General features: G+C 40.6%; 1 protein-coding gene across 1 annotated transcript in view; it reads right to left on the bottom strand.

Annotated features, from left to right (window-relative positions):
- Positions 1-23,318, bottom strand: part of Palld (palladin, cytoskeletal associated protein) — a 373,952-nt gene that overhangs the window by 181,881 nt on the left and 168,753 nt on the right. Inside the window, exons 3-7 of the mRNA XM_055597882.1 lie at positions 22,900-22,966; positions 21,540-21,645; positions 19,107-19,181; positions 13,694-13,835; positions 12,760-12,783 (exon numbers count right to left, since the gene is read on the bottom strand). Coding sequence (XP_055453857.1) covers positions 12,760-12,783; positions 13,694-13,835; positions 19,107-19,181; positions 21,540-21,645; positions 22,900-22,966 — 414 coding nt within the window. The remainder of the gene's footprint in view (positions 1-12,759; positions 12,784-13,693; positions 13,836-19,106; positions 19,182-21,539; positions 21,646-22,899; positions 22,967-23,318) is intronic.

The raw sequence follows: 23,318 nt of genomic DNA, 5'->3' as shown, positions 1-23,318 counted from the left end.
CCTCTGAGCCAGAAAAGTTCCCCTATCTCAAGATGTACCATGGGAACTGGGCAAAGCTATGATGTCTAATTTACATATAAGCTACTTTGCAATTTTAAAATTAGTGATTCTACTTACAGAGAAGAAAAATCTACAGGCTAAAAAAAATGAATAGGCCCCAGTCAGCTCTTGATAGATGCTCAAGATCCTTTGTCATTATTTAAATGTGTGTAAATTTAAATTTAAAACTAGAATGTCAGAGCTTCTTGGTAAGGCTGCTGATTTTTTTTTTTTTTTTATGAGCCTGGATGCAGAGGATCCTTTACTCTTGAATTTACTCTTGAATCTTGGCTCTTGTATGGTGGTGTTTCCCAGACCTGTCAGGTGATAACAATCACCTGCAGTGATTGCTAAATTTGCTGACTTCTCAGTCCTCTTCGATCACCTAGAGTGTGACTAAGCAGGTCTGGCATGGAGCCAAAGATTTTTTTTTTTTTAATATGTGTTCCAGATGATTTTTGTCTTGAGAAAAGTTCCAAAGAGTGAATTTTAAACATTTATTAGAATGTACAAGAGATACACTTTATGTCCAATCTGCACATGTTTGTATACAAACTATAAACACACATTCATACAGACACATGTACACACATGTACAAGCAAGAAGACACTCACAGTGGCAAAAATGTCACAGAAAACATTAACCTTAGGCACACTACTATTTATCCATCTACTTTTTGTCTTAACATTTTGATTTTATTTATGTGTGTGAGTGCATAATCACACCACAGCTCACGTGTGGGTTTCAGAGGACAACTCGAAGAAGTAAATTCTCATCCCACACCATGTGGAGTCTGCAAACCAAACTCAGCTTGTCAGTTTTGACAGGAAGAACCTTTACCCATGAAGCCACCTCATGGTCCCTCCCCCTTTATTTTCTCCTTTTTGTATTTTTGAGATCTGGGTTTTCTATGTAGCTCAGACCATAATCTTGCTGCCTCATGTTTGCTCTGGAGTTATAGATGTGTACCATCATACCTGAGTCTGCTAATTTTAAAAAGTGCTAGTGGCAAATGAAGGCTGGGGATGGTAGCTTTGTGGTAGGACCAATTGTCCAACATGGACAAGTATCTGGGTTTAATCCTCAGCACTGAAAAATAAAAGGTGGTTATCATCCACTTTGATGACTCACTTTGAACCACCACTGCAGCAGCAGTCAAAAGGCAAATGCTTCTTGGGGTTGGCAAGATGGCTCAGGGGGTAAGGGTGCCTAGTGCAAAGCCTGGGGACAAGATTTCAATCCTTGTAACCCATCCAGAGGAAAGAGAGAAACAACTCTTCAAGTGTTCTCTGAACTCCCCGAAGGTGTGGCCTCACCTCATTGCCCAAAATAAACTGAAAAATGTGAAAACAAACAAACAAACAAACAAACAAATAAATAAATAAATACTGCTCCATAGCCCTAAGCCTTGTTCCCAGATTATTTAATATACAGCTATCTTGAATGTTTGAGATATAAAGGGAAGGGCTTTAGATCTGGGTTTGAAAAGACACTGACACATTTAAAGGACACAATGATCTGATTAAAAAGCTTCCTAAATAGAAGGAAAATAACAGAATGACAGAAAGCCCATGAGTCTCCTTGTGTGGTTTGACAATACCATGCACACTCTTGGCTTTCCAGTTGAAGTGGGTAGAAAGTATTGCAACAATTCAAGCTAGAGCCTCCACATCCATGTGATTAGTCATTCTGGAAGTGAGGAAAACTGGAAAGGTACAAGGTGCTTGGAGCTTAAAAAAAAGATTTATTTATTTTTATTTTTTTGTGCATTGGTGTTTTTCCTGTAGTAGTATATCTGTGTGAGGATGTCAGATCCCCTGGAACTGGAGTTATAGACAGTCATAAGCTGCCATAAGGTGCTGGGAATGAACCCAGATTTTCTGGAAGAGCAGCGGGATGCATCTTAACAGTAGAACCATCTCTCCAGCCACCTAACTTTTTTTTTTTTTTTTTTTTTTAGTTGAATGCATGTGGCTATGGAATGGATTAAATGTGGATGAAAGCAGAAAGGGGTAAATAAAACCTAGGATGTTTGTGCTCTAAGAAATTTTAGATAGACTGATCCAAAACTCTCATTCGTTCCGGTTCGATCTCAAGAATATGGCTAATTAGTATTGTAGTCCAAATTCTGTGGTAGGAGACTGGCCTGGCACCAGGTGCACTGCCTATTGCTAGAGCACAAAGCCTCTATAGTTGTTTGGTTTTTCTTTCCACATTAATGACATAAAGAGCCTTGTGCAAAGGGAGGCAATGAAAGATTTAAGTCTGGAAACAGTTTCTTAATGCTTAAAATTCTAATTAGCTTTTCCAATATCCTAATAAACCAGTGTTTCTCAAATGGACAAGGAGATAACTGAATGTCCACTAATGAGATACCAGATCCCTTGGATCAGTCATGAGCATATTACAATGTGGATATGCTGTCATTAGAAGGAACGAACAGGCACCCCTTTCCAAGTTGTGGAAAACACCCTCAGGCAATGGCTGTCTCTGAGTTATGGGCTTCCAGCAGCATTGAGCATTCAGGCGTGTGAGTGAGTGTGTGTGTGTGTGTGTGTGTGTGTGTGTGCAGGGAAGGGCACCCATGCATATGCACAGAAGGCAGAAAAGAGCTTCGGGTATCTAGCTCTGTCTCTACCGTCTTCTTCCTTGTTCCCTTGATACAGTTTCTCACTGAACCAGGAGTGAAGTTGGCAGTGACTAAGCTGAAGCTCAGCTTCTGTCTCTGCCCACTAGGTGCTTGGGCTATAGGTGTATGCACAACCACATCCAGCTTTTCATCCGGGCCCTTTGAATTCAAATTCAGGTCCTCATGTTTGTGCAGCAAGTGCTCTTACCCCTTGAGCCACCTCCCAGCATCTTAATGACTTGTAGGGAACGGTGATACTCCTTTCCCATCCCTTCTAAGAGTCTGGGCTTTTCTAAGTTATGCCTTCTTAAAGAAAACAGAAGAGTTTGTTGGTTTTTTGTTTTTTTTTACACAATGGCCTCCTCTCACCTGAATAGCTAACAAGATGAAAACCTTACGATTTCCTGGTGCTTGTGTGATTTGAAAATAAAGTCAAGGCCTGGGATGAGGCAGCAGAAGTCCTGCTCATGCCAGGCTGGTCCCAGGTTTTTGATCTCTTGTCTTCTGAGCATTCAGCTCCTGTCCTTAAGCAGCGGTTTTTGCTGCTGCCTTCCTTGTATCCATAAGATCTATCTTAGCATCCACTTCCCTCCTTTCTTTAAAAACTAGACTTGGTCAGAGTTTCCCCTAACTGTGATTTTGGGGATTGGAGAACTGCTTTCAACTAAAATGAAATCATTTATTGAGTAGTTATTTTATCAGTTTTTGTTGTGTTTTATTTATGGCTTGTGTTCCTAGCACTTAATATATGACAGCCTCCTCAGAATTATTTTTTTTTAATACATGCACAGGTAAATTTAGATGGAAGAAAAAAATATTTTCTTCACAAAAGACTGTCTGCTAAAGACTCATGTTCCTACAAGTTTCTTTGGTAATTCCAATCTGATCAAACAGGACTTATTTTATATAAATTTCCAGAAATGCTATGTAAAATATAAGACACAGACCTGCACATGGTTGTAGCCAACTGAATATCTAGAAAAGTTATGACTTAGAGAACAAAAGTAAACAGACAGCATTGGGATGTTATTTGTGACGTCACAGTGATTTTAATGTTGTGTTAACTCCATGTACTCAAGGTTATTTTCTTTGCTTCCGTTAGAAAGCATCTCCCGCTAGGACTAGAGGCTCATGTTTTGAAGCATGAAAGGAGCATCATGGCTTGCATGGTTTGTATATCATTAAACATGAAGCGAGCCACAAGGAAATGGGATGTGGCAGGTTGTAATGTGGAATTTCCATCTGATTGCAACTTACTTAAATAAAGGCCCCTAAAACATCTGTAAAAGAAATTCTGGTAAGAACTGAAGTCAGAAAATGATTGGTTGTGTCAAATAAAGGGAGTTAAAGGCTTTCTGGTTTGTTCCAAAAACTGTCTCCAATACAAATGGAAAAGTCTAAGGTTATTAATAACTTTAATTGTCATTCATTTTAACTCAATTTTCCTAAATTTGATATCCTAGGGTTGTGATTTGAGGGCATCTAGTAAATTACTAAGCCAGAAATTATTTTAATTGGTAATAAATACTTTTCAAAAATTAACCTCTAAAAATTATTCAATTGCAGCAGACAGCAGGCCCGAATCTCATTATAGTTCCTGGATATATTTACCACTTGGTAACCTACAAACAGACACTAAGTTTGCAGAAACTCATACAACAAAGAAGCAGTAAGGGTGAGATCACTTGGCCCCTGGGTCCTCAGGACACTGTTTCACACATCTCTCCCTTTGCAGCCTTTTACATTTTTATCAGGAGTCCCTAACAGCTTTTGCTTTTTAAACCACATGGTTTGGTAAACACAACTATTACCAAAGAATAAAAAATAAATAAATAAATAAATAAATAGACTCTCGCTAGACTCAATGGGGAAGAAACCCAGCATCTGCAGGTATACACGCAATGCAGGTATCAGCATATTCCAATGATCATCCAAGATGGCCAGTTCTTCCCACATACAGAGAAGGACACGTAACATGTGCAGGGTAGGGCCAGTTAATGAAATGAACTCCTATGCATTTATCAACTTGAAGAAATAAATCATACTGGCATGCTAGAAATGGCTTGCATGTTCTTCTAAAATTTAATCCTCCTCCTTTGGAGATAATATTTACTTTGATGGTCTGTGTACTAGGCATCAAGCACATATAGCTGTTATTTAAAGACTTGTACTGTAAGTCCAACTTCATCACTATTTAAAAAAAAAAAAAAAAGCCCCCAGCTACTATCTTAGGCCATAAACTAATGTCATCTTTCCTGAATTTAAAACCAACAAAAGCACAGCGGCACTTAGCTGGCAACATTTTGAGCCTTGGAAAATGTGACACTCCTCTCATTGGGAGCGGGCTGGTGGGGCTAAGTGTGGACACAACCTGGACACCTAACAGTTACCTCATGCTCCTAAATTCAACAGGGCCAGACCTCAGATCTCAGGACTAGGACAAAACAGACCTCTTCTGTGGGTTAACGTGAGCGTCTTCTGCTGCTACCAGTGTCAGTCCGTGGAAGAGAGTTCAGGACAACCCAACAGGGAAAACCAGCTCTGTCATCCAGCCATTCTGTCATCACAGCAAAAGACAGAAGCAACTGGGGAGTGAAACTGCTGGTGCAGACAGCCTCGGAGGGTTTGTGGTGGGGTTGTCTCCTGCTTCACGCCCTGCAGTCTGCAAGAGGGACTTGCCCTCCTCCGTCACACAGCTGGCTTACCCCTGGAGGATCCCCTTGATCCCTGCTTCCTGTTCTCCACATCTGCATCTTGCTCTTTCTGGTTTAGCTCTCTGGCTGTGGAAGAGAGCATCCTTCTTTGCAGATTGTGGCAGAACATTTTTGAGACCTTGAAAGTCTGGAGATATTTTCACAGGACCTGGACACCTGGGTAGGAGTCCAAGTTTGGATCATTTTGCATTTGAAGCTTTCACTTCATGATCTCTTTGTGTCTAATGTGGCTGCTGAGAAGCCTGAGCCTTTCTGAGTTCCCCGGGGACATGCTCCTTCAGTAGTCTCTTTATCCTGGATATCCTGACCTCCACAGGGACGTGCCCAGCTCTGAACTCATTCCACTTATTGCACAGTTGGTGTGGATTTTCAATCTGGAAGTTAATGGCTTTAAATTTGGTGAATCTGTTTGTGTAAACATGTAGTGTGTGTGTCTGTCTCCGTTTGTGTGTACATGCTCTTGCATATGTCGATTCATGTTGGGGAAAGAGGTGAATGTTAGCTCATCTCCCTTGGTTGCTCTCCCCCTTATTTTTTGAGATATTGACTCTATAGATTTCTGATTGGCTAGATTGGCTAGCCAGCAAAGCCCAGGGATTCACCAAGCTCTGTTGCTCAGCTTTGGGGTTACTTTGGGTTTAAAGACAGGCACTTCCAAGCCCAGCTGCTCTGTGGGTGCTTGGGAATCTGAACTAAAGGCCTCAGGCTTGCATGGAAAGTGCTTTACTGACCACACTTTCTTTGAAGCCTTTTTGAATCCTTTCTTTGACAATGCCTTTCTCTTCTGTCTTTCCTTCCTCCTCCTGGAATCTCAACTATATATTGTGCCTTTCCCTTTCTCTGCTTTTTCTACCTTTCCACCCTGTTCTCTGTTAGATGTGTTTTTATGTGTGTGCGTGTGTGTATGTGTGTGTCTCCTCAATGTTTGTTTCTACTACCATTTCTTTTCTTTTCTTTCTTTTTTCATTTCAAAAACTCTTATTTTCAAAATGTTCTCTACTTTTGTTTAAAATAGCCTTTTGGTTTAAGTTCTCAGGTCACTGACTTTTTCATCTGTTTGAGGACTAACTTTTAAGTGCTTGTTTTATTCTACATCTTCTCTTTGCAAATCTGTTATTGCCATGTTGCTCTGGGGAATTAGTTGCCTCTTCGATGTCTTTTACTCCTGCTTTTCTGAAGTGGTTCTGAGCTGACTAGAAACTTTCCTGGTTTTGTAGTTTAGGTAGAGTCTATGGAGAAGAAACTCCAAAAATCACCCTCAACTTCTTTTTCTTCCTAGGTATTCAGATTGTCCACAGCAGAGTTTTATTTTTAGTCTCTGCCAAAAGAGGCAAAGTTTACAAGTGAACATTCTACAAGGTGAAGAAGGTACATGAAGGGGTTGAAGTCTTCCCTCCCTCCCTTTCTCCATCCCCCTTTCTTTGTCTTCAGCATATATATATATATATATATATATATATATATATATATATATATATACATATGTGTGTGTGTGTGTGTGTGTGTGTGTGTGTGTATGTATGTATGTGGAGGCCAGAGAGCCATGCCTAGCATTGTGATTTAGTAGTTCATCATCTTAATTTTTTTAAAAACACAGAAGTCTCCCACTCAACCTGAATCTGTTTTTCTAGGCTGGCTGGCTAATGAGCCCTGAGGATCCATCTCCATCTTTCTAGATCAGGCTGACAGATGCACCACAATGCCTTCCTTTTAAAATGTGGGCTCTAGGGATCTAAATTTAGGTCTTCAGGGTTGCACAGCACTGTGCTTCACAGCACTTCACTGAATGAGCCATTTCTCAACCTCTTTTCCTTCCTCCCTCCCTCCCTCCCTCCCTCCTTTCCTCCCCTCCTTCCTTTCTTTTGCTCTTATTTCTTTGGAAACATTTACTTCAGGCAACTTGCAATCTATCTGCTCAGCTTGATACATTTTCCTGTCAGTGCACACTCAAAAGTACCTTCAAGGAAGCTTGCTCCTCTCAAGACTACAGTAAACTGCCTTGGGCTCTGAGAACTTATGTCAGTGGTTTTCAACCTTCCTAATGCCGAGACCCTTTAATACAGTCCTTCATGTTGTGGTAACCCCCAACCCTAAAATCATTTCCTTACTACATCATAGCTGTAATTTTGCTACTGTTATGGATCATAATATAAATATCTGATATGCAGGATATCTGATATGCGACCCGCACAGGGATACGACCCACAGGTTGAGATTCACTGCCTTAAGTAGTTGATATTACTACTTTTTAATAGTTATCTAAGCCAACAGATAAGCCTACTAGTTCCACAAATTAGCTTGTTATTCCCACAGAACTTCATAACTTCCATCAGAACACATTAAATACTGTTGCCAAAACATACACGCATTAAATGAAAAATTCATTCCCTTCCGCTCTTAAATAATCACAATTGCATTTTAATAGATGTGAGCATTAGCTAGTGACTATACAACCCCTGTGCAGTCAGCTTGGATACAGCAAAGCTCATTCCCATATATATTTTCAGAAGTACTTTTCTTTTTTTTTGGCATTGATCCATCAAAAACTCGGTTTTACAAAACTGTTGTCACATAGCATTAAAAGGACGTTGCCCCATTGTTTAAAAACGTAAACACTTTTTAGCTAGTTGTTGCAGTCTATCTGTCAGATATCAAGTATCAAGGTGTCCCTGTCAAAAACTCCACGCCTTTGACACAGCCCTGATGGAGAGGTCCCCTGGGTGGTCTGTCATACAGTAAGCGAAACACAAACACGGGTTCCACGTGGGCTAGTTTTGTCAAACACAGCCACTATTCTAACTTAAAACTTAATCTCAACTGTGTACAACCTACTGGCCTCAGAGGAGGCGTCTGCACAGTTGCTGCCTCACAAACTCAGTCCTTAGGACATTCAGCTACTGGAATTTCCCTCACGTTTTGAAGCACACACACGGACAAGGATGTAGGATAGGGTACATTGATAAATAGAGAGTCATACTGAAAAAGAGATAAGTGTTTTTGTTTGTTTGTTTATTTGTTTTGTATTTTTGCTCTGTTTTGTTTGAGACAGGGTTTCTCTTTGTAGCCCTGGCTCTCTTGGAAATCACTCTATAGACCAGGTTGGCCCCAAACTCATAGAGATCAGCTTGCCTCTGCCTCCTGAGTGCCCGTGCTTCTCCTGCAGAGGGCTGGGGTTCAGTTTCTAACACCCAGGTGGCTCACAACAGCCTGTAATTACATCTCCAGGAGGATCTTATGGCCTCTCCTGGACTCACAAGGTACCCACACATGTGTGCACAGACATGTACATAGATACACGTACACATAAATAAATAAATCTTTTAAAAGAAAGTAGGAAACAGTGTATGTGTTTTTCCCAGCCCACGTTTTTTTTTTTTTTTTTTTTTTTTTTTTTTTTTTTTTTTGTGGCTTTCATTTCACATGCCATTAGACCATGAGACAATGCTACTGAAGCAACTCAAGACAGTCTGTGGCTGTTTCCAGACAGCTGAGTAACAGCCCGAGTATTAACATCTGTGAATGAGTCTTCATCCTCTTACCCCACATTAGTCTTTGAAGGATACAATCAGGGTAGAGTTAGAATGTCAAAAAAGGAGACCAGGCAGGTAATATGACAAACCAATGTTGGTCTTAAGTAAGCTGACTAGCTATTAATTCACAAAGCAGTCTGAAAAGATTTGTGACGAAGCTGACTCCTGTCTAGACAGAGAGGGGAGTGCAAAACACATTAGACAGACACAGCGCAGAAGTGACAAGAAAAACCTGTTCCAGTTGCACAAATGCATGGGGAAAGGAATCAACTATTTCTTTCTTTATCTAAATGTGTAATTCTAATGGGCTCATATCTAGATCCTAGGGAATTTCAACCTTATTTTTAGAGCCTTAAAGCATCTTATCCATGAATAATAAGGAGAGTGAAAAGGAAAACTGGATAAGAATGAGGGAGTTGATAGAGAATGCAAAAGGGAGGGAAGGAAGGATGGAGGATAGGGAGAGACAGAGATGAGAGCGATCAGGTACGAAGAGCTATGTGAGAGGAAGGGAAGAGGGTGTCATAAAGTCTGTTTAAATACTGTCCCAGATTTCAAAGGCTATTTATGTTTTAGCATTTGGAAAACATCACTGACTGGGTCCTATAAAAATTATCTCCTGTCTCAGATGTACTGTGGCCATGTGCATTTTTCTCTTTCTACTTAACAGTGATTAAGATACGGATATCAGAGAAGCAGGGCCCTACATTCAGTCTATGTAGATGAGTATACTAGTGGCTGGTTAGAAGTAGTAACCAATCAGGATATTCAAGGGAAGTAAGTAATTTGAATACACACACATAGACACACACACAAACTTTTACACACACAAGCTCCCTTGATATGGAACTTTCATGGTCAAGGCAGGGAAACATTTGGAAATTAGGAAATAAGTCACACTTCGTTTTATTAGGCATGCTCAACTTTTTTTGTTTAAATATGAATGTGTTTTAAAATAGGCTTGTAGTGTATATTCCATACAATTCACATAAGCAGTCACATGAATAGCCACGCTTTTGTTAATTTTTTTATTTGTTTAATAACTATGACCATGGGTCTTATTTAATACTGAATAATAACTGTAAATCTCCCAAGGTAGAATGTATTGATGGTCCATTGCAAAGATGAGAAGAACAACCTAGTAGCTGTGGCAAATATGTTGGTGGCAAAAGTACCAGGGAGAAGGAGAAGCTCGTCTTCTTTTTTAATAGTTCCTGACTACATTTTTTTTTCCTTATATTGACAAATTTTCTTGAAATATTGCTCTGCCAAGGTATACTGTTATTATGGTCAGGATAGGGGATTCTGTTGTCTTAAAATACTTTTAGATATAATTAAAGGGAAGAGGAAAATGAGAAAATTCAGCAAACATGGAGAGGAAAGTCTTATACACATTGCTAGGGTGTGGAGGCCTAGCGGAATGCCTTTTATGCCTTCAACTTTCAGACACGACATGGCTATTTAGCCAACAGGCATTTAAGTGATTTTCACAGGTCTGAAGCGTTCAGAACAACTTTTGTTAAGTAACTCATGATCAGACTTAGGTGTGTTAAAAAGACACAAGCTGTAACCGGAATACTAAGGCTGGCTATGGGTGGAGTGGGGAGGGGAGGGAGGCAGCAGTGGGAGCTGTTTCTGTTAGCCCTCATCATCCAAATTTACTTGTCCTCAGTGTATTCTGAGTGTTTTCTTTTACTTTTTTGATGGTGGTGTGTGTGTGTGTGTGTGTATGTGTGTGTGTTAGTGTATGTGTGTGTGAGTACATGAGTATGCATGTTTGTAGAGGTTGGCACTGGGCATGTTTCCTTGATTGCTCTCCACACTATTTATTTGTTTGTTTGTTTATATTTTAAAAGATTTATTTTATTGTATATGTATCAGTGCTTGGCCTGCATGTAAGTCACCATGTGTGTGGACTGCCCGTGGAGGCAAGGAGAGGGCCTTGTAACCACCAGAACTGAAGTTACAAATGGTTATGAGATACCATGTGGTTGCTAGGAGCCAAACCATGGTTCTGTGCAAGAGCAGCAAGTACTCTTGACCACTGAACCTTCTACCTTTAGTTTTTGAAATGGGCTTTCTTACTGAATGGAAACCTCATGGATTCAGTTTGGCTAGTGGACCAATGAGGTTCAGGAATCCATCTTTTTCTGCCCACCCCATCACTGGAGTTACAGCCACCATCCCGGCTTTTTTTTTCTATGCATTCAGGGGATTGGGTTTCAGGTCTTCACACTTATCTCCCAGCCTTCCATTGACTTTTCCCAATGCTCAAACACACATGTACACAAAACTAAATCATGCAATTGCAAGATAATACTTTGGAAACTGAGATAGCTAACTTATGATTTTATGGCTTTGATTACAGGAGACATCTGAGAAATTATCATCAGCCTCGGTAGACGAAGACAGTGGAGAGAGCTGCAGATGTGGTCCCAAGTACAAAGCTCAATACCAAAATAGGACTAAACTCATGCAAATTTTAGAAATTTTGGTCTACGATTTTAGTGTTATTTCTATTTAAACCATTGAGAAAGATAACTTGCCTGTGTTACACATAGTAACCCAGGGAAATATTCAGTTTGCCCTCTATAAAAACATGCCTACTCATTTATCATCTACTTACCTGCTACTGTCTGAAACAGTAAATGCGAACAATGCAACTTTACGACCTATGTGATTTCCATACGCTCTCCTACAAGCGATTTATTCTCAGACATTCCATACATTGGGATCTAGCATTATTCAATTCTATACAAAGACATATCACAAACATATCATAAAGTGGTCTGTTCCCACAGCCTGGAAAGTGACTGCAGTTTTTAATGTGGTAGCCCCCATAGCACTGAATGGGGTGGCATGCCCTAGTTGTAACTCAGAAGCTACTAGATCGATTCTAGTCATTCCCAAAGGAGGTTAAGAATCATCCTTTCAACTTCTGGTCCTCATAGGGGAGTGCTGTGCTTTTAATGACCTGGTACTCAAATGTGACAGGCTCAGGGGACAGAAAACAGTACTGTGTCCTGCTAACTGGGAACCCTCAAATTCCCAGGCAAGGGTCAGGGCAGGGCCATGGCTCCCAAGGCACATTTGGCAGGATCTGCTTGCTGCTGCAGCAGAAGCCTAAACAGCCGAAACAGGGAAATGACATATTTTTCTAACCTCTGTGAAGAAATAGTGGGGCTGTGTCTTTGCTGATGGGAAAAATACAAAAGAAAACAGTCTTGTGTGTGTAGGGTACGTACTATGAAATACCTGGACACATAGTATTTGGGTCCCTGGGGAGTCATAAATATACAAGGGGTCAAAGGCAGAGGAGCAGTCATCTCCCACACTCCTGGACCACAGAGCACTCGGGGGAGATCAGGTGACCTGGTAATGAAGAGAGATCCCAGGGCATGGTGACTTTTGTCAAGCTTGCAAAATAGTAAAAGTTTATGGCTCTAGGCAGGTGGACGGTGCCTGAGGGTTCACTGGGGCTCTCTCCCAGCACATTCTACGCTGTGGAGTCTTAGAGCAGGTTCTGGTCAGCAACAAATTTCTCTTGTCTGCTGAAATTTTAGAAAGTTTTTCTTTTGGATCATGAGTCTAAGTGTAAAACACTATAGTTGAAAAGGCCATAAGTCACCAAGCCCAGCTTTCTTGTCCAAGCGGCATGTTTTACTAATAAAAATGAGAATTGCAGTGCACAGAGCCCATGATAAAGACGACGTTGTTTTGAAGATGGTTTCATGTTTCTAAGAGACTGCAAAAACATCATTCAGTGTGGTGTGCGACTTTAAAATCGAAACAAAGGCCCACTGAAACCCAAAAGATACATGACCCCGAACAGGAGAAAACTCTTACCTGGTTCAGCTGTTGATCTCGGTTCTGTTTGTATGAAAAAGGAGACAAAAATGGGACAGAGTGTTAGAACAGCGATAATTAGCCTACTGCTTTGCTCCCGTTCTTTGGCTAGGCCTTATGTATGGAAATGGTGTGGACCATCTCTGCATAGGACAGAGTTAAGGCAGAAGCCACTCAGTTTCCATTTCCATGCATACAGAAACACTGTGCATGGGGAAGGGTAAGAAAGACTTCATAGTCCCAGACAGGCTTTCGACTCCTGAGCCTCTTAAAATGACTTGTCCAATTAAGTGAGTATCTGGGAATTTCTGCTCTAAAGGATCTATTCCACGTTAAATGGGTCACTGTGGTGTTGCTGTTGTTTTCTTCCATAGACATGAGGTAAGCCAATTCTTTTGCGGATTTCACAAGCAGCATTTTGGAAGGGGCAAATTCCAGCATTGACTGCCAACTGCATGAACATCTTGAACGAGAAAGAGCATCTACTCCCGGCCCTTTGAATGCAGGCAGTGTCCAACCATGTAACACTGCAGGAGCAATTTGAAGGCATTTCTTAAAGAAAGAGGCATTTTATCTCAGGCACACGCAACATAACACCATGTGACCAACACTATGTTACCAAGAGCGGTTATAGAGTGAAGTCCACGTAGAAGGCTGAAACTAGTGAGGTGACATTCATCTAGGGAGGTGTTTTCATCTGTAGATGAATGATCACAGAGGTTCCTTTGATCCCACTTTTACAGGGCGTTGTGAGGAAGGGGGAGGAGAAAGAAAGGGGCTGAGTTACACAGCTAAATGTACTCCCTGCACATTACAGACTGTGTAGTCTCATCCTACTTGGAAAATGCAAAACAGTTCAGGTAAATTCTTCTTAGTTCTCATGAAACCAGAGAATATCCAACTGAAACTCGGAAGAATGGACACCTTTCCTTACTTTTCTGGAGAATTCTGAAGTCTGGAGAGTCTTGGATTTCCCTCCCTTGCCGGAACCACTGGACCTGCAGAGGGGGTGCTCCTCGGACGCGGCATTCCAGGACCACCACCTGGCCCTCCGAGGCTGCTGTGTTCTGTAGTTCCTGAAATTCAAGAAGCCAGTGACCTCCTCAGACTTCACGCCTCTTTAAACAACCTCACAGCAGAGAAGAAAGATGCCAAACCTTAGGCAAAACCCCAAACACAGAGGAACAAAACCTCCACAAAGGGGTTGTCAGAAAATAATCCCTGTGGACTCAGGCAAGGATGATACCTTTAAGTCTGCTGGTCACCAGCTTTTCATGATCTCTGGCTCACGAGATTTGACAAGTTTCCCATAAGGCATGTGGGATCTTTTGGGCTGTTTACAGATTTGCACCGACCCTTCTTATTTGTGGAATTTGATGGTAACAGCTGCCACTTTCCTTCATCTGCATTTAATGGTGAGCTGGTGGAATGCAAGGCTTCCAAGCAATTATATTCCAAATGACTGCAGATCCGTAGGGGCAGCCGGATAAAAGAGACATGCATTTATTTTGGCAATCCCCCACCCTTTCATGTGCTGCCCACCTCCCCTGCCTGACAGTTTTCTAGGTCAGGTTTATGAAGCTAAGAGGTTTGGTATTTTCTCATATCAAGATTCCGATTCAAATAATCAGACTCTGCTGCATGGCTGCATGGCTTCCTTATTGACCTTGTTTCCGCCTCTCTTGTAACTGCCTTGTTGCCCTGACCCCACTCCAACTGCAGACTAATAAATTTTTATGATACAAAAGATAAATTAATTTAACTTTATGGATGCAGAGATGTGAAGTTTCGGGGCTTGTTATTAAATGCCAGAATGCTAACAATTCCCTTACATGTGTTCTCTCCCTCCCCTCCCCAGCCAAGATTAACTATTTACACATTCAGACTATCTGAGAATTAGACTGGGCTGTCAGATACCTTATAAGGTGTGTAGGTCTTTTGAAATAATGAAGTCATGATTTAAAAAACAACTTATCTACAAACAAACTAATTCACAGAATTTATTAGGATGTATGTGGACTTTGGGCAGGGTTTTGTTTTGTTTTTTTTTTTTTTTTTTAGGGTCTGGGGAATAATAGCTAGTCACAAATATTACAGAAAATGGAAAAAAATTAAAGCGATTCAGCAAGTGTTAAAGTGATGTGATAGTTAATGATAAGTGTTAAAGCACTGTGGATATTCTGAAAACATACAGTCTTTGCTAATGAATTATAAAAGTGTAAGGAGACTGGGCAGTTAACAAGAATTTCTCTCTTTCTCTCTCTCTCTCTCTCTCTCTCTCTCTCTCTCTCTCTCTCTCACACACACACACACACACACACACACACATTGAAAAGTTTAAGGGCTGGAGATGTTGATTTTTATACTTGAAATCTCAGGTTTGATCTTCAGCAGACAGAAGTAGATACTGGACAATCAGAAGTTTAAAGTGATCCTCAGCTATATTGATAGTTTTCGGCTAGCCTGGGCTATGTGAGACTTTTCTTAAAAAAAAAAAAAAATCAACTAACGATTGCATTCCTTTCTGTATTTGTGCTTTAAAGTGCAGAAGATGGCTGGCTTTAAATGTCTTTTCCTATTTTACTATATTTGTTTGTTCACTGCGTGTGGGATTGGGGCACACACATGCCAGAGGAGAACTTCCAGGAGTTGGGTCTCTCCTTCTACCATGTGGGTCCCAGGGAATAAATTCAGGCTTGGTGAAAAGAGCCTTTATCAGATGAAACATCTCGCTGGCCCTAGGAAATCTCTGACTTTTAAGCAAATGTTTTGTAGTTTATGATTGTAGCCAGGATGAGTTAATTTAGTGTTTCAAAGCACAGTGTGAGGTCCAGCTTCTGTGAGCCAACCTATGAAATGTCTCCAGGAAGCCATTTCTGGTACATAACAAATGACACAAAAAATATTTTTCATGCTTAAGCTTTTAGGCATCAAAGGAAATTAGATTTATTCCTAAAATTATGTGGCTTTTTATTTTTTATTTTTTTGCCATGTTTGGAAGCAAGAGATGTAGCAAATGAGTAGATGCCTACTGATGAAGACAGATAGAAATGTATGCTTGCTCTTAGATTTCGGTTTCTGCTTTCCTTCTTCTGTAACAACACACACACACACACACACACACACACACACACACACACGAACCTGTGAGCACATGCACACACACACATGTGCACACAATTGCACCATGGATGGATGGCTAAGCCTTGCAAGCCAGGAACATAAGAAGTCCTCAAAATGATGAGAACCAATGTTCAGAGGCTGAGCTTAGCTATCTGGATCATTATTCAGGGAACCATGTATGTTTCAGGATGCACATAAAGACCTCTCGTCACTGATCATGCTCACTAAGCATTGTGATTTCCTGGAAGAGTATAAGGGAAGACAAGGCCTCTGGAGTATCCATCCTGTGAACATCCCTATTTCCCACAGTCTTTACCAGCTCTGCTGTAGGATGCCCAAGCAGGATTTTTGGGAATCTTTACAGAAACATGGAAAAATACATGAAGGTATTCTTTGGATGGGAAAAGCCACCTTGCCATGCACTTTTCCCTTCATGCACAAAAGGAGTGCCAGAAACTCAGGGTGGTGAGTCCAAGAGTCGTCTGAGTCAAGAGCAGATGTAGGATCCCTATCTAAACCTGCTCCACTAAACGCTGGCCTAAAAGGATGCTGCCAACCACAGGGAGAAGCTGCCTAAAGGGAAGAGGAGAAAGCAGATGCAGGGAAGGGAGGAGTCCCGCAGAAGGCAGGCTTGCCACACCGGGCACCAGGTCAGAGGGCAGAGGTGCACATGGTACCGCCACATGCCCTGCCTTTGATTACTTAAAAAGCAACATACGGGAGGGAATGAGGGAGTGGGATACAGCTGGGACAGAGAGTTAACAAAATGTAACTAATAAGAAAAATAAAATTAAAAAAAAAGCCTCATGTAAAAAAAAAAAAAGCAACATACATGAAGAACAATATTTTCCAGCCATGTTGTTAGAACACAGAATACTTGATGTTTTGGTCTGTATGTGTCGTGGTGGTGGTGGTGGAAGATGACTGTTAACAGCGCTGTATCCTAGCAGTTGGATAATGGAGGAATCTGAGGTTTCAGTTCTAGATTTTGAGGGTTCTCTTGGTGTCCAGGAAGGATTCTGTAACCTTTATATGTGCCAGGCCCTGACAGAGGACCCTTTTGACCTTGTGATGAAGGACAACAAAATGTCACGTCTGTGTTTCCTCCTCCTATACCCCCCAACATGGACTTGATCTGTCCAAATAAAGCGTCGGTGAACGCTGGGCATAGTGGTGCATGTTTGGAATCCCAGCACTGAGAAAACTAAGGCAGGAAGATTGTGAGTTGGAGACTAGCTTGGGATATGTAGTACTACCATGTCCCCAAGAAGAGCAACAATAACACAAAACATAATCAATCAATCATAAAACCAGAAAATAGGTGTGTTTAGCTTTTGGTGCCTCCAAATCAGCCGAGTCATGGCTAACAATGCATGACTTAGCACACTTTTCCAGTGATGCCCTTGAGAAGGTGGCTGTGAAAAACTCTTATACATCATTCTGATTGTGAGCGTCCACCCCTTTAAGAGGTCCCTGCTCAGAACATCAGAGGAAAATGTCAAGGTCCTTTACAGAGACAGGTTTGTTAGGGTCTTAAAGGATTTCTTCGCTTTTCTTGTTGCTAGCATTTTTGTAAGTGGTTTTCACCTGGTGCCATTTGTTTTCTACAGTCACTGGAAACAGGGCAACCACTTAGGAAGACATCTTTATTAAGCTTGGATTCAGTCAGGCTTAGGAGGAGGGAAAAAAAAAAAGAACAAGGAAAAAAAAGTATTTCCTTACACAAAGATAGTAGAGCTGCTCTTGATGTGGACTGACATAAATTCCTTTTCCCCATTGTTCTCTTTCTTTTCTGAGGTAAGTTCACACTGCGTAGTCCAGGCTGGACCTCACTGCATAGACCTTGCTGGCCTTGAACTCGCAACAGTTATTTCTCCTGCAGCCTCCTGAGGGCAGGGATAACCAGCATGAGCCACACAGGCTCCCTCACATTAAGTATTATAGACTTGTTTTCTCATTTATCTTTTGCTTTCTTGGAATTTATTTTTGTGGCAAGTGTAGAGTTCAATTTAATTTTTTTAAATCTACTGAAGAATTCATTGTGTCCCCAGGTGATTTCTATGTGCCTGCAGTTATTGGAATAACCCTGCTGTTCTGTTCTCTCTCTTCAGCAATTTGTTGAGACTCATGCCTTTTTAGTTTTAGCACACCTGTGTTTCGACTGAGACTTGTCACATGAGGCCAAGTATAGGATCTTCTACTCAAGGCATCGATCAATATCCAAAGTTTCAGTTTTTAAAGCATTTCTAATTAGGGGTGATCAATTTTTATTATGGCTATAATAATACCTATAGGGGGTCTTGGTATCTTACAGGACAAACTGACTTCTTCCCTTAATGTTGCCTCCTTTATTGCTTCAATAGGACCCTGGCTATTCATAGCCACTTTTCTTTCTTTCTATAACTTTACTTTTAGAAGCAGGTTGCTACACTGTGTATCAAACAAATGGACAGAAACAAGAAACTTGTTGGAAGTTCAGTAAAATTTGCATTAGATCCTATATCTGGCAAGCAAGGACTTCATTAGTCTTTTAACATGAGAATGGCTTATCTTTCCTCTTATTTGGCCTTTTAAAATGTCTGTCGATAAAGTTTTAGACTTTTCTCCAAAAACAAAAAGAAAGAAAATCTGCATGGACTGGTTTCTGCTTCTGCAGTCATTCAATGACACGAAACTTACCTTGGCAATATAAATCTCCAACTTAAAACAAATAGAAACTTAGGTTTTTGTTTGTCTGTTTTGTCTGTTTTGCTTGTTTTTGTTCTGTAAAGCTTCCTAAATATTTCCAGAGTTTCTTTGGGAGTAATAAAGAAAATTGATTGATTCTTGGGATTCACCGTACAGACCAGTCCTGGCCTTGAATTAAAAATCCTCACACCTCTGCCCCCAAGTGCTGGACTGCAAACATGTGCTACGATGCCCAGCTATAGAGAAAGAAAAAAACTTAAATACTGAATTTTATCTTATTATTCATACCTCTGTTGGCTCTCCCACTAGGTCAGACATCTGGCTTCACCTGCTTACAGCCATGGTTCTCAGTCTTGCATAAGAAAATAGCCGCACAGCCATTACTCAACAAATACCTACCATCCCCTAAGGTAACCAGGATAATCTGCCTATTAATATCTTCATTTCAAATCTGAAGGGCTGCTACATAAAGTCACATGTGAATGAAATCTAAGCACTAAGGAAAACAAGGGGAATGAGGCTTCCAGATGTCAGACCTTAGTAAAAACAGGAAGAAGGCAGCCCACGGCGGTTCCATCAGGTCGGCAGAGATACGACGTTGGACTGTGAACCTGAAAGAGCAGAGACACATGGATCAGATTCTCAATATATAAATCTCTGAAAAGATGGGCTAAAGAAACCTTTCATTATGGGGATTGCTCTGCTTGAATGAGTTGAGTGTATGAAAGCATCGCCATACATTACCCGCTAGTCTGCTCTTACAGCACAGGCATTGTTCCGCCCCCTCCTGTCACATCTGTTACTCTTCTCTGTTCAAAAGGATATTGGAGGTAAGAGTTCCCTGGGTCCTGGGGGAATCGGAGAGCTTTTAAATGCTATTACCAAATGGATTTCTGTGTGTGGGACTTCCACAGGGGTCTGTTTAGAAGTTCTCACAGACACTATATTTTATTTTAAAATACAGTCTGGATTCATTGAATCAAAAGGACAAACTATTGGCAATGAAGGGTAAAGTAAATTATGGAAACATCTGCCTATCTGATTTTTGATGTGAACTCTTCCAATAAAGGAGGATAGAAAACATAGGGGAAAGAAATCAAACTCATTCATTGATGTGTACAAAACTCAAGGTACTGAAGCGATTACTGAATAGCAGTCATCTCAGGTGGAGTAAACATTTTCAGAGTTGTGAATGGAGAATAAAAAGTAATGAATGGAATGTGTGTGTGTGTGTGTGTGTGTGTGTGTGTGTGTGTGTGTGTGAAATTGCGTATTTTCAAGTAATCCGCAGTTACTCATTTATAAATTGATAGCAATCCGATACCATGAACCTGAATCATGAAGCAGTGGAGATACTATATCCGTGACAGATCTTATTCATTGTCCCGGCAATACTTTTTACTGGCTTGTGATTCAGGAGGTCTGTGTCTCACTTTTCACTGTCTTTGACATCCAAAGAATACACGGATGCTTTTATAGTATTGCCCTGGGTCAGACATTGTTTGAAATGTTATATAAAAACCAACTCAGGGCTCTTCACAATACCCCAGAGAGATTGCTCGTATTATCGTTTCCGTTTTGCAGATGAAGGAACTAGGCCCATAGAGGTTATACTATTTGCTCAAAAGTCTCTTTAGTAAGTGTGGAGAGCTGGGATTAGAACCCAGTTACTCTGGATCCTAACTGTTAAACTTTTCATCTCACTGTCTGCAAGAAAGAAATGATGAACACGTCAGTCTCACATCTGTTAAGCAGGATTCCTTATTTAGTATTCCTATAGAAATAAAGCCATTTAAAATGTATTCTGCACATAATTATTGTATTTGCATCTATACATCAATGCATGTCTTTTTGTTCCGTGTTTCACAATAAATTCGGACATATTAGAAGTATCTCAAGCCACCTTCCCCCATCTAGTCTATAAACCGCAAAGGAGTAGGCACTCATGACTCCTGCTTTCTGCCATGAAATGCCTAGCATTGCACTTAGCATTCAAGTAAATACTTGTTGGTAAAGAAAAGCCAAACTCGAACAAAATCTATCCATGGATTCGACCAGAGATAATTATAGAAATGTCACTCTGGTTCAGTGGTTTAAAGGAAGTATCTGCCGTAGCTGCCATTTCTAGGTGACTTACCCTTGTCGTTCCTCCCAAGTGTATGAACACAATCTTCTTTTCTCTGCTGCTTTCAGCTTCTACATGTTACTATGCACATGGCATGCAGGAGTGCTGTATGTTATCATGGATAATATTATGGGTAATAAAAGCTGATGGAAGTCACCGGGATACACATGAGACAAATCTCTTAACTAGGGGCGGATTTACCTACCAAGAATGTCAGAGAAGCCTTCTACCATTGTAAGATATACATTATATCAAGTATTTATAAGCATTTGATGTTCTCTTAAATCAGCATTCAAAAATAATGCTGCTGATGTTTGCACAGTACACTCACTGCAGTTACCTCCGTAGTTGTTCTTTCTTTGAAAAGGCAGCCCTGCACTGACCTAAAACCAATATTTAAAAATAGTACAGTTCGGTCAAAAAAAATCAGAGGGTTTTTTTTTTCCTAAGCCACACTCTTTGGCTTTCAGAGGTGGGAAAATTTCCTGTTGGCATGTGAACTTTCCTGGTCTTTTAAAATAAACTAATGAAATAGGCTAACTGGATGAAAGGATAGAGAGGGACACACAGCGGGTGTCAGTCAAGCAGAGCTAAGGCTGACACCTCTCAGAGGCTCCTACGTGAATGTGATTGTTGGCTAACTGGTGGTGTGGCTTGGATAACAGATTATTCTTAGTGAACAAAAGTGAGGACATTAACCATTGGCGTTTCTTCCTTCATCATTGTTTTTATTCAGAAAATATCACAAGGGAATGTATCACTTAGAATCAAAGTCCTATTCCTAAAAGGGAGCAGCCTGCTTGCTCTTGACCTCAGTCCCTTGTGGGGCTGGAAGCATAATTACCTGTTGGACAGGCACAGATAAGGGCTGAATCACAGCTGTGGTCACTCCTGTCTTAGGAGACGAGGAACCTATCGTCAAGGAAACGGATGTTGTTTTCTTCTGAGCTCTGGAAAATAGAGAAGCGAGTATTAGGATGTAGGTTTTATTAATTATCATTATTACTATTATTAAAATGAGCGCTTGCTCTTTAAAATATTTTTACAGAAGACGTGGGTTTCATTTTGTAGGCTCAGTCTACTTCTGTTAAAATTTGCTTCAGAAGTTGGAGTTAATTCATCAACACAGATAGCCAAAAGAGCTGTGTGCGCAGGGGATGGATAAAATGGACTTTAACAAGCACACACATGAAAGAAAAGTAACCAGAGGCAACTCATACTGAAAAAACATTTTAAGGTATTATCTTTTAAAAAGATCCCAAGAGAAAATAAGAACCGGGAGAGCTCTAGTCTTTATCAGTTAGCAAATATTTGACATCTTTATGGTTAGGGTCCTATATTTAACTCGGTTTTAGTGTTTATTTTAAGGCTAACAGCTGTCCCTTTTGCTGGCTTCTAATTTTGTTGAGAGTGACTTAGAATTTTTGTCTTCTTTCAGTCAGACTTCATTAGGATGGAAGAGCAAGGTCTAGTAGAGTCCATTTCCAGGCTCACCACAGCCTAGAGAATGTGAAGTCTCTGAACTTGAACTCTAACTTAAATCAGGTAGAGTGTACAACTGAGGAGGCTCCTTTAGCATTTGTGATCATCTCATGTTGGGTGGACACGATTTTTCAAATTACATATGATTTTTTAATTATTGTAATAGTCTTAAAAAACAGTGCTTGTAATTAGTGTATAAGGATCTAATCAGGGATATTAGATTTTCTTAATAGATATAACTGTTATGTATTTACTAGTAAATAAAAACATTTGATGGCATATCTCAGCAGTAGTGGAGTTATCTCTCAAACTTAGGAAGACTTGATTATACTTGAGAAGACAGTAAAATTTGTTAGTAACCTCCCTATCTGGCCTTTTCAGATGCAAGGTCTAACTAGTAGATCTTTAACCAAAGGAAAATCTGTTTCTGGCCCAATGAGCCATTTTTGATCCTCATTCTCACCTTAAAGTAGCCTAACTGGTTTTTCTCTCAGTGTGACTGGTCTTGTCCCATGGCTATCTTTTAAGCTTGCTTTCATGTCGGCATACTGATGATGAGATACAGACCCCCGCCATTTAAACTCATCTGAAGTAGAAAATTGTGTCCCAATTCCATACACTCTATCTCTGATGGACACTTGACCTTCCCTAGCCCAGCACACCTGGCTTCAAAACTCAGCAGCTGTTACCCCTCTTTGTCACACACACGCAAAGGCACTCACTGTGGCATAGCTCCAGCTTTTGATATGAAAGGCAAGCTTTCACTGTCAGAGTCCGTTGAACTGGCTCCTGGGGAGACATTAAAAATTATGACAGTTAGGATATGGGTAGCACCAGCATCTAGAAGACTCTCGAAGAGCAACGGTCTTCCTCTGTGAATAGCACCGTGCAAAGTCTCGCTTGTGCTACAAATAGACATCGAAACTGAAGATGATTCTGTGTCAAATCAATTTTTATTGTTGTTTCTTCAGAAAAATAATCTTTTAAAGGTACTATTAATAGCTTGCTTGCAGTGCTGGATTTATTATTAGCTTCATTTTTATCACTTTGGCCATCTCAGTCATCCTTTTACATGGCTAGAAAACTATGAGACAAATGTGAGTGTCTTTGTGGAAAAATGCCCACGTCTTTAAACTTTGAC

This window comes from Psammomys obesus, unplaced genomic scaffold, assembly GCF_907164565.1.
Source record: "Psammomys obesus unplaced genomic scaffold, mPsaObe1.curated_primary_1811, whole genome shotgun sequence".
Lineage (NCBI taxonomy): Eukaryota > Metazoa > Chordata > Mammalia > Rodentia > Muridae > Psammomys > Psammomys obesus.
The sequence above is the reverse complement of the archived record's forward strand: the minus strand, read 5'-3'. Positions and strand labels throughout refer to the sequence as shown.